This window comes from Microcebus murinus, chromosome 7 (genome assembly GCF_040939455.1).
Source record: "Microcebus murinus isolate Inina chromosome 7, M.murinus_Inina_mat1.0, whole genome shotgun sequence".
Classification (NCBI taxonomy): domain Eukaryota; kingdom Metazoa; phylum Chordata; class Mammalia; order Primates; family Cheirogaleidae; genus Microcebus; species Microcebus murinus.
Window position 1 is genome coordinate 19,669,850 of NC_134110.1, and position 16,718 is coordinate 19,686,567.

The 16,718-nt window shown below is 39.3% G+C and overlaps 1 protein-coding gene across 1 annotated transcript in view; it reads left to right on the top strand.

The window, feature by feature from the left end:
• Nucleotides 1-403: 403 nt before the first annotated feature.
• The window catches only part of CHRNA7 (cholinergic receptor nicotinic alpha 7 subunit), a 125,121-nt gene continuing 108,806 nt past the window's right edge, over nt 404-16,718 (top strand). Inside the window, exons 1-2 of the mRNA XM_012764626.2 lie at nt 404-533; nt 774-913. Of these exons, the coding sequence (XP_012620080.1) occupies nt 479-533; nt 774-913 (195 nt within the window). The 5' untranslated portion in view covers nt 404-478. The remainder of the gene's footprint in view (nt 534-773; nt 914-16,718) is intronic.

Here is a 16,718-nt window from a genome sequence, read left to right on the forward strand (position 1 = left end):
GCCGAGTTCCGCATCGCTGCCGTCCGTTTGCGGGCGTGGGGCACGGAGTCCTGCAGGACTGGACTCCAGAATAGTCGGGACTTTCTCCCTGCCGCCCCCGCGCAGCTTCTCGCTGAGAGTGGGAGGGGGCGGAGAGGGGACAAAGGACCGAAGGGGAGGCCGAGCGGGCCTTGGACAGCTCCTGGCCCGGCTGGAGGCGCGGTGCGGAGGGACAGCTCCCAGCGCCGGGGTGCACCTCCGCTCGCCCCCGCGGGCGGCGGTACCTCGGGCGGCCGCGGAGACGCCGGGCCCTGGCGGGAGGGGGTGGGGACGGGGCTCGTCACGTGGAGAGGCGCGCGGGGGCGGGCGGGGCGGGGGCGCGCTCGGCTCTTTAAAGGCGCGCGAGCCGAGCCCGCGAGGCGGTTCCGCGGCCGCAGGCGCAGGCCCGGCAGACAGCCCAGACGCGGGGCGCGCCGCCCGCGGCAGCTCGGGACTCAACATGCGCCGCTCGGCGGGAGGCGTCTGGCTGGCGCTGGCCGCGTCGCTCCTGCACGGTAAAGCGGCCGCGGCTCCCCGCCCTCCGCTCCTCCGTGGGATCCCCGGCGCTCCCCGCCGGCTCTGTGCGTCCCGCGCCTGGGCCAGGTTGGGGTCTCCCCGCCCGCGAGGGGCCGCGGGGCGCTGCTGGGCTGCTTGTCTTGGCGGTGCTGGGTGGGCGGCGGGGGTCCCGGGCAGGGGCGTGGGCATCCCCCCGCCGGCCTCCCTTGAGCAGCCTGCCCGCGTTTCCTCTCCTTAAGTGTCCCTGCAAGGCGAGTTCCAGAGGAAGCTCTACAAGGAGCTGGTCAAGAACTACAACCCCTTGGAGAGGCCCGTGGCCAACGACTCGCAGCCGCTCACTGTCTACTTCTCCCTGAGCCTCCTGCAGATCATGGACGTGGTGAGTCCCGGCCGGCGGTAGCGCTGCTCTCTCCCCGGGCTCCCAGGGACTGTGAAAGCGTCGGGTGGCGGACACCCTAGCTGGCCCCGGGCGAGGCGGGGCCGTGCTCTGACCCTGTCCCGGGTCTGCCTTCTGCCTCCGACTCCCCGCCCGCTGAGGAGGGACTTGGTGAGGCTTGTTCCCTTTTCCTGGCCACCTGTGCGTGAGTATTCGGGTCCTGCCTTTTCCCCCAGCTTAGAAACTCAGGGGAAAGCACCCTAAGTCTGAAATCAGCTGCAAGAACGGGGTGAGAATGTTTAGCCTCCCTTTATAGTGTAAGTGTTGACATGTAGTCCAGCATTCTGTGTCAGTTTAATCACTTCTAGACTTTTCTGCAGCCCCTGTCACGTAACTTCTTTGGCTAGGGGCCTGGCCCTGGGCTTTGCGGCTGGTGAATGTGTCCAGGCAGAGAGTAGAGGCCGGCTATGGGCGTTGGGACACCCCCACATCCCAGTAATGGACAAGCTATGCCTTCTGCGGCTCTGAGGACTCCACGCCAGACATAGCCTTGACGGTCTCTTTGGGCAGCTGCCAGCTCCGTGGGCCTCTTGCCTTGCAGCCTCAGTAGTGCCCACTTCAGTTGGCGAATCAGTGTGAACTTGTCATTTGTTTCTCTAGATTGCTTTGCATAGTCAGTTTTCATCGGTATGTCCTTTATACAGTACTTTTCAAAACTATTTAATTCATTATAAATGGGTTTGAGTGTGGGGGAAGGTGGGGCAAAGGGCCGAAGGTGTTCCTTAGGAGGGAAGAACATGGCAGGAAAGAGGTGAGAGGATAGCCACAGTCCCAGCTAGGAAGTGCTAAGAGCCACCAGCAGGGTTTGAGTAAGTGGAGTAAGAGGAGAGGTGATACTTCATAATCCTACAAATAGTTATCCACACTGCCACGGTGATGCATGTTCTATCACTTAACCTGGTTAAAATTGCTGTGATGAATAGCTTCCTTTCCAACGTTACACCTGCCTCAAATGTGTGCTTCCTCCTACAGACAGAATCATGCTTTAAAATGCTGAATGTGTATGTGATGATGTGATAAAGTTATCATGAGAGGAGAGCTGTAGGGGAAGACAGGTGCAGTCATGTGGGTTACAAAACAGCAGAAGTTGCTGTTTCCAGAGCAGCTCCTCTGTTACTTTTAGGAGCTGAGGACTTGTACTTGGGATCCTTGGTGGGTTATGGCTTTGCCAGTTTCTGGGTGGTTCATCTTAAGTTAGTTTCTTAAGCAGCCTGAGCCTTGGCTTTCCCTTTAATAAAATAGACACTGTAGTACTTCACTGGTCATTGTGATGAACTAAAGAATGTAGAGACAACTTTAAGAGATCTCAAAGCTAAACACGACTTTGGTCATTTTTATACAAAAACCACACGAGAAAGGACCAGGCAGCTGAGCTACCACACCCCACAGGTGGCACATGATAGGGTGAGAAAGGGACGTCAGCCCCCTCTGCTCCCACTTGCCCAGGGGCTGCTCCAGCTGGGTTGCCTCATGGTGCCTGTCTGTCCCACAGGTGCTTCTGGCAGGCGGTCCTCCTGCTGGCTGGCTGGGGGTAATGGCACAGTAACAGCTCAGCTGGGGAGCAGGAGTGAGAGGGCATAGCAGGATGCTAAGGCTGTGACAGCCCCCTTTACAGAAGAGACCACTCATGGAGAAGCAGCAAACTTTTGTTTTGGAGACTTCTGCCTCTTTTAGTTAAGGAACCCGGTTAATATGAGGAATGTCGAGTCTTAGAAATTTATGCGTAAGTGTTACACGATGTGGAAATTAAAAAAAAAAAACAAACTTAACGCTTTAGAAACTTAAAAAAAAATAACAAATCATGAGCACTGAGTGTCATGGGCATTCCAGTGTTACAGACACAGATGAAGAAGGCTCTCAGCAGCCTCCTGAGAGGCCAGAATGGGCAAACGTCTCTTTCTCACCTTAGCTATGGAGCTAACTGTGAACACACTGAACTCCCCAGCTAGGCAGTGCTGTGTGTTCATGGAGTGGCTTTGAGCAAATGACTTTACCTTTCTAAGCCCTGTTTCCTCATGTGTTAAATGAAAATAATAATACCTACTTCACAGGGTTTTGAGAGGATTAAATAAGAGAAAGAGCTTTCCACACACTGATGGTTTACTGAAGGTTTGCTCCATCTTAATTATGTAGCTACAGAACTCAAAAATCAGGAAATCTATGCCTAGAAAGGTGTGGTTGTTTGCCCAGGGTCATTTAGTGACTAGAGGCAAGACTGTGAGGGAGACCCCCATCTGACTCACCAGTCCTTTGTCCTGCTTCTGCTGCTTCCTTTAGACTTGGTAACTTCTGCAGAACAAAGTCAGCTTAATGTATTTAAACTGTCTGAACTGTAACTGATTAAATATGACTGTCCTGAGATCCTGGGTGAAAGGAAGTCTCTGTATCAGACATAACGAAATATGCAAACATTTGTATTCCAGCCTTACTTGGCTCTGCCTGCTTTTGAAGCAGAGCCAAGTCTTTCCAGCAGAAATCTCAGCACTCTGGACAGAGACCCAGTGGTTCTCATAAAGGATTCCTATGGCAAAATTTTTGCTGGTATAGAGTCTCTTTACATAGTTGTTCATTTTGACTGGGCTGTTCTAGAGATCATAGCAGTTGTTTTTTTCTGTCCCCAAATCTTGTTTTTGTTTTCTTTTTTGTCAGCATAGATTTCCCGACTGGAGTGATAGGAATGTGACATGTAATACTGCAAATTTTATTTTCATGAAAGATCATTTACTCTTTCCTCAATTTATTCCGCACGTACTTGTTGAGCTCCTGTTGTAGACCTGATAGATTCTGAGAATTTACAGAATAAGAGATTGTTTCTACGTTCAGAGGTCTCATGATCTGTCTTGGGGACTAATAAGTAAATCCAAGATACTACTGTGATGAAATTTAATGTAATATCTATACAAAGTGCTGCAGATCTACAAAGGGAAACGTTACTTCCAACCAGAGTGGCTGACAATTGTTTCAAAGAGAAGGTTCTAAAAATGAGAAAAATTTTGCTGGTTGAGGAAAGTAGAAAAGGCTTTTCAGGTGGTGGTAACAGGGGGAGGAAAGTTTGAAAGCATGATGGAAGACAGTGCAGTGTGTTCTGGTTCCCTGCTGATCTTTACCACAGGCTTTCCTGAAAGGTTTGTCTGAAAATTTAATGTGCTATGTTTATTGAGAAGTTCTAAAAGAAAGATGTAGTATTAACTAGTAGTTTTACAGACCATTTTGTAAGAATTATGATCTAGGAGCACACCTTACTAGGTGGAGGCTATGATTTTTCTTTGGTAGAAGATGCTAAATGAGTTCAGGACAGTAGGAGTGCAGGTGTGAGGTGTCCTGAATGTCTCTGCAAGTTCTCATTTTATCTGGCTTAGTCTGGGCATCTCTGATGGCATGAGGAGGAGGCAGTATGCCAGGGGTTTTGTGAAGCTGCAAGACCAGCTTGCCATTGCATATTGTCCTAGAAGTGGAAACAGTCCAAGCCATGATATTTGTATTTAATCCAACAAGTATAAATTATGGATTAGAATGAAAAAATGTGCATGCATATTAAAGATAAAACATGTATCATTTAATTTAAGGAATGTCTTCACCTGCTGTGGTCTGTTCTAATGTTTCAGCAGGCCCCTTGGTGAAACACTAGGTAGAGAGTGGGAAAGTATGGTGGATTTTTATGCAGGGGAGGGAAGTAACTAGATCTGTGTTTAGGTAGAGGATGCTGATAGCAGTATGGGATAGGTTAGAGAGGAGAGAAGATGTGGGTAAGGGAAAAGGAGGTCAAAACTAGGATGGCCCTTGTGAGAATGTGGAGAAAGGGACAGATTCAAGAGAAGTTTGGGATATACTGTCTATGATACATAACTGTGTATATAAACATCATGCATATACATTGATCAATTTGTAATGTGACAGCACCTAAATTATTCCTAAATGCATACTCTGACTTATAGTGATTATTAATTTACTTTTTGGGCTTGTAACTGGACTGGGAATGAGATAATACATAAGAAATCATTTTGAAGTGATGCATATGTATGGTCCTAATCTGCCAAGTTTCCATAATAGTTCTCCTTTATTTGTTCTATTCAGTCAGTAAACTGGGCACACATATAAAGGCCATTCTAAGTGTTGATTTGCATAAAATAAAAGTGTATGGTTGTGAAAGCTTGTCCAGAAGTCAAGGTGATTAAAATGAATAATATGAATCAACACATAATTATACACAAATATAAAACACATAATTGTGCAAGAATGATTTTTTGTATTTTATAGGTTTTAAAATGCAGAATTCAACTTTTTGGAAGCTCTAGTCACAAGACAATAAAACTAAGTGGTCACACATTTAGGGTTTGCTACTGAAGACTGCAGGCATAGTTGCAGATCCCAGTATCCAAAGGGCTTGTGTATTATCTGAAATACCTTTGGTGGCCCTCAGCTTAGATTCACCAGATGTATGAATTTACATTTATTAGCTACTATTTAAAGTGCTACCACTCCAACTAAATATTATCAAATATTAATTTAAAAAGATTACACACCTAATATCCATTGTAAGAAGAAATGCTCAATGTAAACTCATATATTTGTCTTCATAATTTTCTAAGACTTTACTTTCTTCAAGCAATTTTAGGTTCACAGCAAAATTAAGAGGAAGATACAGAGATTTCTCATATGCTCTCTGTCCTCATACATGCACAGTCTCCCCATTATCAACATTCCCCACCAGAGTAGTAGTATTTGTTACAGTGAATGAACCTACACTGATACATCACAATTACCCAAAGTCCATAATTTACATCAGTGTTTCCTCTTGGTGGTATAAAATAAGTGGGTTTGGGCAAGTGTATAATGGCATGGATCCATCATTTTAGTATCATACAGAGTATTTTTATCATTGTAGAAATGCTCTGTGCTCTACCTTTTCATTTCTCCTCCCACCATAACACCTGGCAACCATCGATCTTTTTACTATCTCCATAGTTTTGCCTTTTCCAGAATACCATATAGTTGGAATCATACAGTATGCAGCCTATTCAGATTTACTTCTTTTACTTAGTAAGATGCATTTATGCTTTCTCCATGTTTTTTCATGACTTGATAGCTTATTTCTTTTAAGTACCTAGTAATATTACATTGTCTGGATATACCAGTTCATGCATTCACCTACTAAGGACACCTTGGTGGCTTCCAAATTTTGGCAATGATGAATAAAGCTGCAATAAACATCCTGTGCATATTTTTATGTGGATATAAGGTATCAATCTTTTGGGTGAATACAAAGGAGTACACTTGATGGTTCATATGGGAAAAGTAAGTTTGATTTTATAAGGAAATCTCAGACTATCTTCCAAAGTGGATATACCATTTTGCATTCCCATAAGCAATGAATGAGAGTTCCTGTTGCTCTACATCTTCACACGCATTTGGTGTTTCCAGTGTTCTGGATTTTGGCCATTCTAATGAGGGTGTAGTGGTACCTCATTGTTTTAATTTGCATTTCCCTGTTGATATATGATATGGAGCATTTCTTCATATGCTTATTTGCCATTTGTATGTCTTCTTTGGAAAGTGTCTGTTAAGTAAGGTCTTTGTTCCTATTTTTTAAGTGTGTTTTTTCTTATTGTTGAATTTTAAGAGTTCTTTGTGTGTTTTGGAAAACAGCCCTTTATCAAATATGTCTTTTGCAAACATTTTATCCTAGTCTATAGCTTGTCTTTTCATTCTCTTGACAGTATCTTTCACAAATCATAAGATTTTAACTTAAATGAAGTGCATCTTACCCATTCTTTGTTTCATAGATTGTGCCTCTGGTATTGTATCTAAAAAGTTATTGCCATACCCAAAGTCATCTAAGTTTTTTCCTGTGTTATCTTCTAGAGGTTTTATAGTTTTGTGTTTTGCATTTACATCTGTGATCTATTTTGAGTTATTTTTTGTGAAGGATATAAATAAAGTCTGTGTCTACATTTATTTTTTTTGCATGAGGATGTCCAGATTTTACAGCCCCATTTGTTAAAAAGACTATCTTTGCTCCACTGCATTGCTTTTGCTTCTTTGTTAAAGATCAGTTGAATGTAGATATACGGGTCTATTTCTGGGCTCTGTATTCAATGCCATTAATATGTGTGTCTATTCGTTTATGAATACCACAGTCTTGATTAAGGTAACTATATAGTAAGTCCTCATGTTGGGCGGTATCACTCTTCCAACTTTGTTTTTCTTCTTCAGTAGTGTGTTAGCTATGCTGGGTCTTTTGCCTCTCTCTACAAACTTTAGAATAAGTTTGTCCGTACACATAAAATAACTTTCTGGGATTTGATTGGGATTGCATTGAATCTATAGATCAAATTGGGAAGAACTGACATCTTGACAAAATTGAGTTTTCTTATCCATGAATGCAGAATATCTTTTCATTTATTTAGTTCATCTTTTATATTCATAAGACTTTTTTAGTTTTACTTATGTACATCTTGTATTCAGTTTATACTTAATTATTAATTTTGGGGGTGCCAAATGGTTTTATTAATGTGAAATTTCACTTGTTTATTGTTGGTATATAGGAAAGTGCTTTACTTTTGTATATTAACCTTGTATTCTTTTGGATTTTTTACATAGTAGATAATGTCATCTGCAAAGAAAGACAGTTTTATTTCTTTCTGCCCAATCTATTCTAATTTACGTGCGGCTACTGTCATATATTGTATTTCTATAAATAGAGTCTAAACGCCCTCAGATTATCATTGTTTTCTATAGTCAATATTCTTTTGAATGTATTCATATTTACTGTTTTTGTTACTTTTATTCCTTCCTACATCTAACTTCCATCTGAGTTAGTTTTCCTTCTACCCATTAGCATTCTCTTTCCTGTGGGTCTGGAAGTAGAACTGGCTCAAGAAAGTGACTCCCAATGCTGGGAGCCACTTGAAGTCCAAGGGGGGCCTTGGCTTTGTGCAAGAAAGAATAAAGAAGGAGCTGATAGTATAAAGTGAAAGCAAGATTTATTCGGAAACTCTAGAAAGTCTACTCCACAGAGTAGAGACTGGCTCTCCTTGCAGAAGAGAACTGGCTGCCTGGTTCCTGTTGTCTTTCTATTTAAGCCACAGGCTAAACAAGGGAGGAACATTCATGGGGGGGGTGGTGGTGTTCCATCCCCATCTTGGTCTAACCAGTTGGAACTTGCCCTGCCACCATCCTGTTTTGACTGGGGCAGTTTGAAACTTTGTCTTTGAGACTTCCTGGCTCAGTTAGGTACTGCTGCCCCAGCACTGTGGTACCCAAAGCAATACCTGCCAGTTCCCTGTCTCAGCACATTCTCTCCATATTTATTTGTCTCAGAATTTATTTATATTCATTTTTGAATGATAGTTCAGAAATACAGAATCTGGGTTGGCAGTTAGGTTCTTTCAGAACTTCAAACATATCATCTCATTATTTTCTGACTTCTTTTCTTAAGAGGTCAACTGTATGCCTGTTTGAGGGTATTCTCTTACTCCCTTTGGCCCCTTTAAAAATGTATTCTTTGTGATTTTCAACAGTTTTACTATGCTAATCATAGGTTTCTGTTTGTTTTACCTGTTTGGGATTCATACCTGCTTATTGAATCTGTTACTTGGTTTCTTTCATAAGTTTTGGAAAATTCTTGCCAAATATTTCTTCCGATATGACTTCTGCTCCATTTTCTCTACCTTCTCTTGTTGAGACTGTGATTACCTGCTTGCCACAGCTTTTTACTTTATCCCAGTGGTTCTCAACCAGGGACGGTTTTGTCTCCCAGGGGAGAGTTGGCATTGCCTTAAGGCATTTTTGGTTGCCTCACCTAGGGAGAAAGGTGCTACTGACACTTACTGGAAAGAAGCCAGGGATGCTCCTAAACATCCTACAATGCACAGGCTCCCCATGACAAAGAATTATCTGGCCCAAAATGTCAATAATGCTGACATTGAGAAGCCTGCTTTGTTCCATATGTCTCATACCCTTTTTCTATAGTATCTATTATTTGGTTTATCCATGGTTCATTCAGTCTGTTTTCTGTTGACCTATATTCAGTCCATGAATTTTTTCACTGAGGGGCTATCTGTGGTTAGTCCCATTTACTGACATATTTTAAAAGTTTAGATATTACATACTTCAGATTTAGAATTTGTTTTTGTTTTTCTTCTATTTTATACATCTCAAGCTTATTCTAAATTTCCTCAAATGTATGAATAAGAATTATTTTGCAGCCCCTGTCTGATAGTTCCATATTTAAGATACTTTGTGCTTTTGTGTTTGTTGTCCATTGCCTTTTGCTCTTCTCTCCCATGATCTGTGCTCCTTCTCAGCCTGGTTATTTTTGTAGTTTGCTCAAGACAATGTATGGGAAAAATTGCAGAGATAATTTGAGAGTCTTGAGAAATACCCTCTTACTCTGATTTATATTTTCTCCTGACCAACAACCAACCTATGGGTGCCAGCAATCACACACTGCTACCTGAATCTGATTAGGAGTTGAAAACGTGAGAAGATGGGCTTCCATCCATATAAAGGCTTGTCTGTTTCTGATTCTTGCATATATATTCAAGGTATAAATGTAGAGTTTACTAGAGTCTTTTTTCTCTCTCTCTCTCTCCTTCATTTCAGCATATTATGGGGCTACAAATGTTTAGGTTACATGTGTTCCCTTTCCTCCTTTCCCCCCAGAGTCAGAGCTTCAAGCATGTCCATCCCCCAGATGGTGCTCATCACACTCATCATGTGTGTATATACCTATCCCCTTCTCCCCATTCTCATCTCCCTGAAGCCTGATAAATGTTGTTTCTATATGTCCACTTAGGTCTTGATCAGTGAAACCAATTTGCTGGTGAGTACCTGTGGTGCTTATTTTTCCATTCTTGGGATACTTCCCTTAGTAATGGGTTCCAGCTCTATCCAGGAAAATACAAGAGGTGCTATACCACCATTGTTTCCTATAGTTGAATAGTGCTGCGTGGTATAGATATACGACATTTTATTAATCCACTCATGACTTGATGGGCACTTGGGTTGTTTCCACAACTTTGCAATTGTGAATTGTGCTGCTATATAAACATTTGATTACAGATGTCTTTATAGAGTGTCTTTTGTTCTTTTGGGTAGATGACCAGTAATGGGATTGCTGGATCAAATGGTAGATCTACTTGTATCACTTTAAGGTATCTCCATATTGCTTTCCACAGAGGTTGCACTGGTTTGCAGTCCTACCAGCAGTATAGGAGTGTTCCTATCTCTCCACATCCACACCAACCTTTATTGTTTTGGGACTTTTTGATAAAGGCCATTCTCACTGGAGATAAGTGATATCTCATATTTATGTGTGGTTTTGATTTGCATTTCACTTATGATTAGAGATGTTGAGAATTTTTTCATAAGTTTGTTGGCCATATTCTGTCTTCTTTGAAAAGTTTCTGTTCATGTTCTTTGCCCACTTTTTGATAGGGTTGTTTGATTTTTTTCTTGCTGATTTTCCTGAGTTCTAAATAGATTCTAGTTATCAGCCCTTTATCAGATGTGTAGCTTGTGAAAATTTTTTTGTATTCTGTAGGTTATCTGTTTGCTCTCATGACAGTTTCTTTGGCTGTGTAGAAGCTTTTTAATTTGATCAGGTCCCATTTATTTATTCTAGTTGTTGCTGTGATTGCCTTTGGGATCTTCTTCATAAATTCTTTGCCTAGGCCAATGTCTAGAAGATTATTCCCAATGTTTTCCTCTAGAATTCTAATAGTTTCATACCTTAGTTTTAATTCTGTTACCCAGCATGCGTTGATTTTTGTGAGAGGTGAAAGTTGTGTGTCCTGTTTCAATCTTCTACATGTGGCTGTCCAGTTTTCCAAGTACCATTATTGAATAAGAATTCTTTTCCCTAGTGTATGTTTTTGTCTGCTTTGTTGAAGATTAGATGGCTATATGAGGGTGGTTTTATGGGTTCTCTGTTCTGTTCCACTGGTCAATGTCCCTGTTCTTAAATTAATTGATTAATTAATTGATTAAAACAGTCAAAAGCTGTTTTAATTACTATAGCCTTGTAGTATACTTTGAAGTCTGATAAATTGACACCTCCTATTTTGTTTTTATTGCCTAGGATTGCTTTTGCTATACAGGATCTTCTCTGGTTCCATACGAAGCATAAAATTATTTTTTCTATATCTGTGAAAAATGGCAGTGGTATTTTAATAGGGATTGCATTGACTCTGTAGATCACTTTGGGTAGTGTAGACATTTTAACAATGTTGATTCTGCCAACCCATGAGCATGGTATGGTTTTCTACGTATTTACGTCCTTTGCTGTTTCCTTCCTCTGTGATTCATAGTTCTCCCTGTAGAGGTCTTTTACCTCCTTAGTTAAATATATTCCTAGGTACTTTATTTTCTTTGTTGATATTGTGAAGGGAATTGAGTCTTTGATTTGGTTCTCAATTTGACTGTTATTGGCATATATGATTGCCTCTGATTTGTGTGTATTGATTTTGTATCCTGAGACTTACACTAAGAATGCTTAACAAAATAGGCATAGATGGGGCTTACCTAAAAATGATACAAGTCATATATGACAAACCCACAGCCAACATCATAGTGAATGGGGAAAATTGAAAGCATTCCCACTTAGAACTTGAACAAGGCAAGGTCTCCCACCATCTCCACTTCTATTTAACATGGTGCTGGAAGTCCTTGCTATAGCAATCAGACAAGAGAGTAGAATTAAGGGCATTTAGATGGGGGCAGAAGAGATCAAACTCTTACTCTTTGCTCATGATACGATATTATATCTAGAAAACCCCAAGGATTCAACCAAGAGACTCCTTGAATTGATAGATGAATTCAATAAAGTCTCTGGAGTCTTCTCTTTCTTTAATGAGTCCTGAGCTCCTGTTTTGTCCCCCTGGCACTTAAGTCTGTCAAGCTTTGCTCAAATGTTTAGCCTCTTAGGTATTTTTAAAAGAATCACCATGTGGCTCTGGAAAAGTGACCTCAAATCTTTATATTCTCTCAGCATTTCCTTCCCATCCTGCATCTTGTCTCTGTAATTCCTCACTGCCCTCTGCCCCCTGCAAACACATGATTTTTGCTTTCTTGTCTAATTGTTCTCATTGGAGGGTTGGTGAGAACCACCAGTTTATCATTCTAAATGAAAACAAATATCTCATGGTCTCATTCATATGTGGGTGCTAAAGAAGTGGATCTCATAGCAGTGGAGATTAGAATGGTGGTTACCAGATGCTAGGAAAAAAAGTGGGAGAGGGGATGAAGAGAAGGTGGTTAAGGGGTATGAAAATACAGTTGGATAGAAGGAGTAAGTTCTAGTAATTGGAACTGGGAAATTATAGTTAAGAAGAATTTATTGTCTATTTCAAATTAGTTAGAAGAGAAGATTTGAAATGTTCCCAACACAAAGAAAATGTTTGAGATAATGGATAATCTAATTAGCCTGATTTGATCATTACACATTATCTAAAAATATCAAAATATCACATGTACCCCCAAAATATGTACAACTAATATATATGTATATATATATATACCTTGTTAACAGTGAACATTTATAATTGACACAGATTTATTATGGTAGGAATTTTATCCCTTCCAAACATGTTTATGGCTCTGGGACATAAGCCTACAAAATTCTTTTAATCTTTATAGACTGAGAATTATAAGCATTTTTGCTAAAGGAATCCTTGTAAATGTTGCCTTTCAAGGCAACCACTGAAGATATTCCCCAAAGAGTTCAGATCTTTCTTTGCTCCTGTTTCATCCCTGACATGCTGTTAAAGGAAGAGAAATTGTCTTGCCATGGAGGAATGCCAGTGAAAATCTGTACTCTCTTACTGATTTATTTTTAAATTTGAGATTAGGTAGTATTTCACTCCTCAGAGAAGAAGAAACCATTTTGTATCTTCTAATTTCAATTCCTACACTCTTAATTTCAGTGATTTCGTTGTATTCAACATCAGCTAAACTATTTTAGTGAAAAAAATTCCAAAAGTATTGTAAACTAGTGTTTATGTGTGCATATTTATGTGTGTGCAAACATACATACACACATTCATGTTATAATTAGCTCTCCTTATTGAATTTTTTAATATATTAAAATAAGGCATCATATAATACATTTAAGTTCCCAGGGTATCCAACTTGAAGATATAGCTCTAGAAGCCTTCAGTCACAGCTCCCAGCAAGCCAAAAATAATTGACTGAAACTAACATGAAACTAAACAGGAATTATATAAAATCCTTTATTATGGGTTAAAAATCAGTGCAGAAGAATGGGTTGTGGGAAAGGCCTGGATCTGTGGCTAACTACAGGCTGAGTTAGGTTATTGGGTACAGGAGCTGACCTGTATCAACTGCAAGTAGCAGTGGGCAGGAAGGGAGGAAATTGTAGTTGTCATGGTTAATGAATGCCACCTGTGAAAGATTCCCAAAGTGGGAAATTTTCTCTTGGATCACTGAAAGAAAATTATAAAGATTCCTGTCTTGAGTAAAAGAAATAGTGTCTTTACTCCAGGGAGAGGACATAGAGAGGAAGGAGAATGTGTTTGCTTTGTTTGTAGAGCAAAGGTAAGTGTAGAGGTGGCTCTCTAGTTGGTTTCAAATTTCAGAATTATGAAGTGAGTTTCTAATGTAATGGACCTGTTTAAGAAGTTCACATATAGAATGTTATGAGCAGGGATTTAGTTAGGCAGATTAGGTGAAAGCTGCTCACTGATTGCCAGAGTATATTTGACAAAAGTGCAAATGGGTAAAATTCTCAATTGAAATCACGTAAACATTAGTTTGTTACTGTTCTCTGTTAGGATGTTTTATTAACATTTGAAGAACCTTTAACACATTGGCTAGATCATAGAGAGACATAAGTTTTTAATTTTGGAAATTATTCTTCAACCTCATTTTAAAGCTTTGAATTGTAGTAGTATATAATGGATAATTAACAAATGTGGCATAATATCAGAACCAACTCCATGAGTTATCACAAAGTGAACTCTCTTATGGTATCACCACCCAACACAGCTCTTCCGTCCTCCAGAGCAAAAGTATTAGCCTTACTTGAGTCTAGTTTTGCCTTTCTATGGAACTTCATATAAGAGGACTCACCTAAGCACATAGTATGTATTCTTTTGGGTCTGGCTTTTTTTGTTCAGTTCTGTTTTTGTGAGTCACCCAAGTTGTTGCCTATAGCTCTACCTTATTCATTTTTATTGTATCAATATAATATAATTTATTATTAACATTAAGTTGATGGATATTTTGATTACTTCTAGATTTTGTCTGTTATGAAGAACATATTGCCATTAATATTCTTATTGTACTTGTCTTTTCAGCCCAGGTACATGCATTTATGTCTGGTCTGTACATAGGGGTGAAATTGCTGGGTCATAAGGTGGCATGTTTTTAACTTTTCCAGATGATGCCAAACAATTTTCAAAATGGTTATACCAATTAACATTCCCACCAGCAGTGTCTGAAAATTCTTGTTGGTCTACATACTCACCAACCCTTGATATTTTTAGTCTATTAAATTTACTATTCTGGTGGGTGTAGAGTAATATTTCCTTGTAATTTTTAAATAGCAGTTCCCTGATTACTAATAAGGTTAGGGATATTTTCATGTTTGAATTTTCCATTTCAATATCTTCTTTTGGGAAGAGGCTTTTCATGTCTCTTGCCTATTTCTCTCTCTCTCTCTATCTTTTTTGTTTTGTTTTGTGTTGTGTCATCATATGGTGGAAGGTATCACATGGCAGAAGGGCGAAGAGAGAGTGAAAGAAAGAGCAAGGGGAGGGTGAGCCCAGTTCTGATATAGCAAACCCACTCCTGTATTAGTCCATCATGAGAGTCTAACCCTCATGACCTATGCATCTCTTAAAGGTCTCATCTCTCAGTACCATCCTAATGAGAATTAAATTTCAACATGAGTTTTTGAGGAACAAACGTTCAAACCATAGCAGTCAGTTGTATGTTATGCGAATATCTTCTCAGACTCTTTGCCTTGTTGTTTTACTTTTCAAATATTCTTTCTTTTCTTTTTTGTAAACTTTTAATTGAAATATAATATATTTACAGATTATTATCTTCTGATGAACTGAAATTCTTAATTTTAATGTGGACCACTAAATGTTTAGTGCTTATTTTAAACGTCTTTTCCTTTCTCAAGTTCATGAAAATATTTTCCTATATTTTCTTTGAGGCTTTTTGTTTTTGTTATTGTTTTAGAAGCTTTTTGTTATTAGTGTTTTACTTTTAATATTTATATTTATAATCCACCTAGAATTGATTTTTGTGTATAGTTTAAAATATATCACTTTTAAGTAGCTTTTTGGAAATCTTGAGTGATTAATTAAAATAAATTAATTTTTAATTTTAATAAAAATAAAATAATTTTTCAAGAGTAATAAAAGTGTTGTTAGTGTTATATCTCTATGATGCTAAACTTATATCAAATTTGGACATTGTATTATCTACTGTATCTATGCCCAAATAGATATTTCGATTATTTAATGAGTGTATTATATTAAAAAATGCATGGGCTATGGAAATTTTTAGTATTTAAAAATAATGATGTGACACACATTGTTTACAAAGTCAGTAAAGTACTAAGGAAGGGCTTAAGAGAAGCCCCAAACTCTGGCCCCAGGTTTCCCATCATCTTCCATTCTTCTAAGACAGATACTTTTAACAGCTTCTATTTCAGGTTATCACTCTTATTTTAATATCCTGCTTATATTAATAGTTCTGTTCTTTAGAATAGTTCTGTTCTTTAGTGGATTAAAATATTAATATTTCTGTTTTTCAGTTGATTAAAATATCAAATACTCTGGACTACTAATACGATTAAAATACTTTTATTTAAGTATTTTCTATAGGGATATTCTTATGCTAAGCAAAGTAGATGAATCATCTGATTGCCTATAGCTGGGTACTTGCCTTATTTGGCATAGTGTGATGAGTTGGCAGACTGTGATTGGCTGAGGCTTGGCTGTTTGTGATACTCTAGGTTAGTTTTAGTTTGTTTACTTACTAAGTTAAGGTTGCCTTTGTTAATTAGGAACTCAGTACAGAGACACTGTCAAGCCAATGGCTTCCTGCTGATTTCATTTGACAATTTGTTTATTAGGAATGTCAGTGTGTCCCTCAAAGCAGGGTCTGATGATGAAGGTTGATGTCTCATGACTGAGATGGATATGGATTGGTTTTGTTTTTGATGTTTATAATCTAACTCTGAAGGAAAATCAAAATAAAATTTCCTGAAGTACACTAGCAAATCAAAACCTTTCTACACTAATTTTAAAGACAGACTTTAATTAGGTAATGAACACTTTGTATGTCAACTTGAAAAACTTTGATGTTATAGTCATAATTTTTATATTAAATGAAATATGTCATGGGTTTTAAAAATCAACTGGCCAAAAGCTTTCAAAACATTCTTTCTGAATAAAACATTAAAAACTTCTTTACAAGGTTTTCCTTTCAAAATAAAAAGTGGTACTTTTTAAATTTTTCATCAAATGTTGTTGCTCAGCAAATCTGTGACTGAATCATTTAAGACAATATTTTACCTTTGCCTAAAATATCTGTAGATTAAGGATCAAGCAGATTTCTTGATTGAAATTAAAGAGGTGGATGTGGTGGCACATGCTGGTAGTCCCAGCTACTTGGGTTGTTGCAGCAATGTGTATAGCTAGCGTTACAGCTCTTGCTACAGCTCTTAATCATTTGACCGGGGAAAGAACCGACGGACGGCACACGAAGAGTC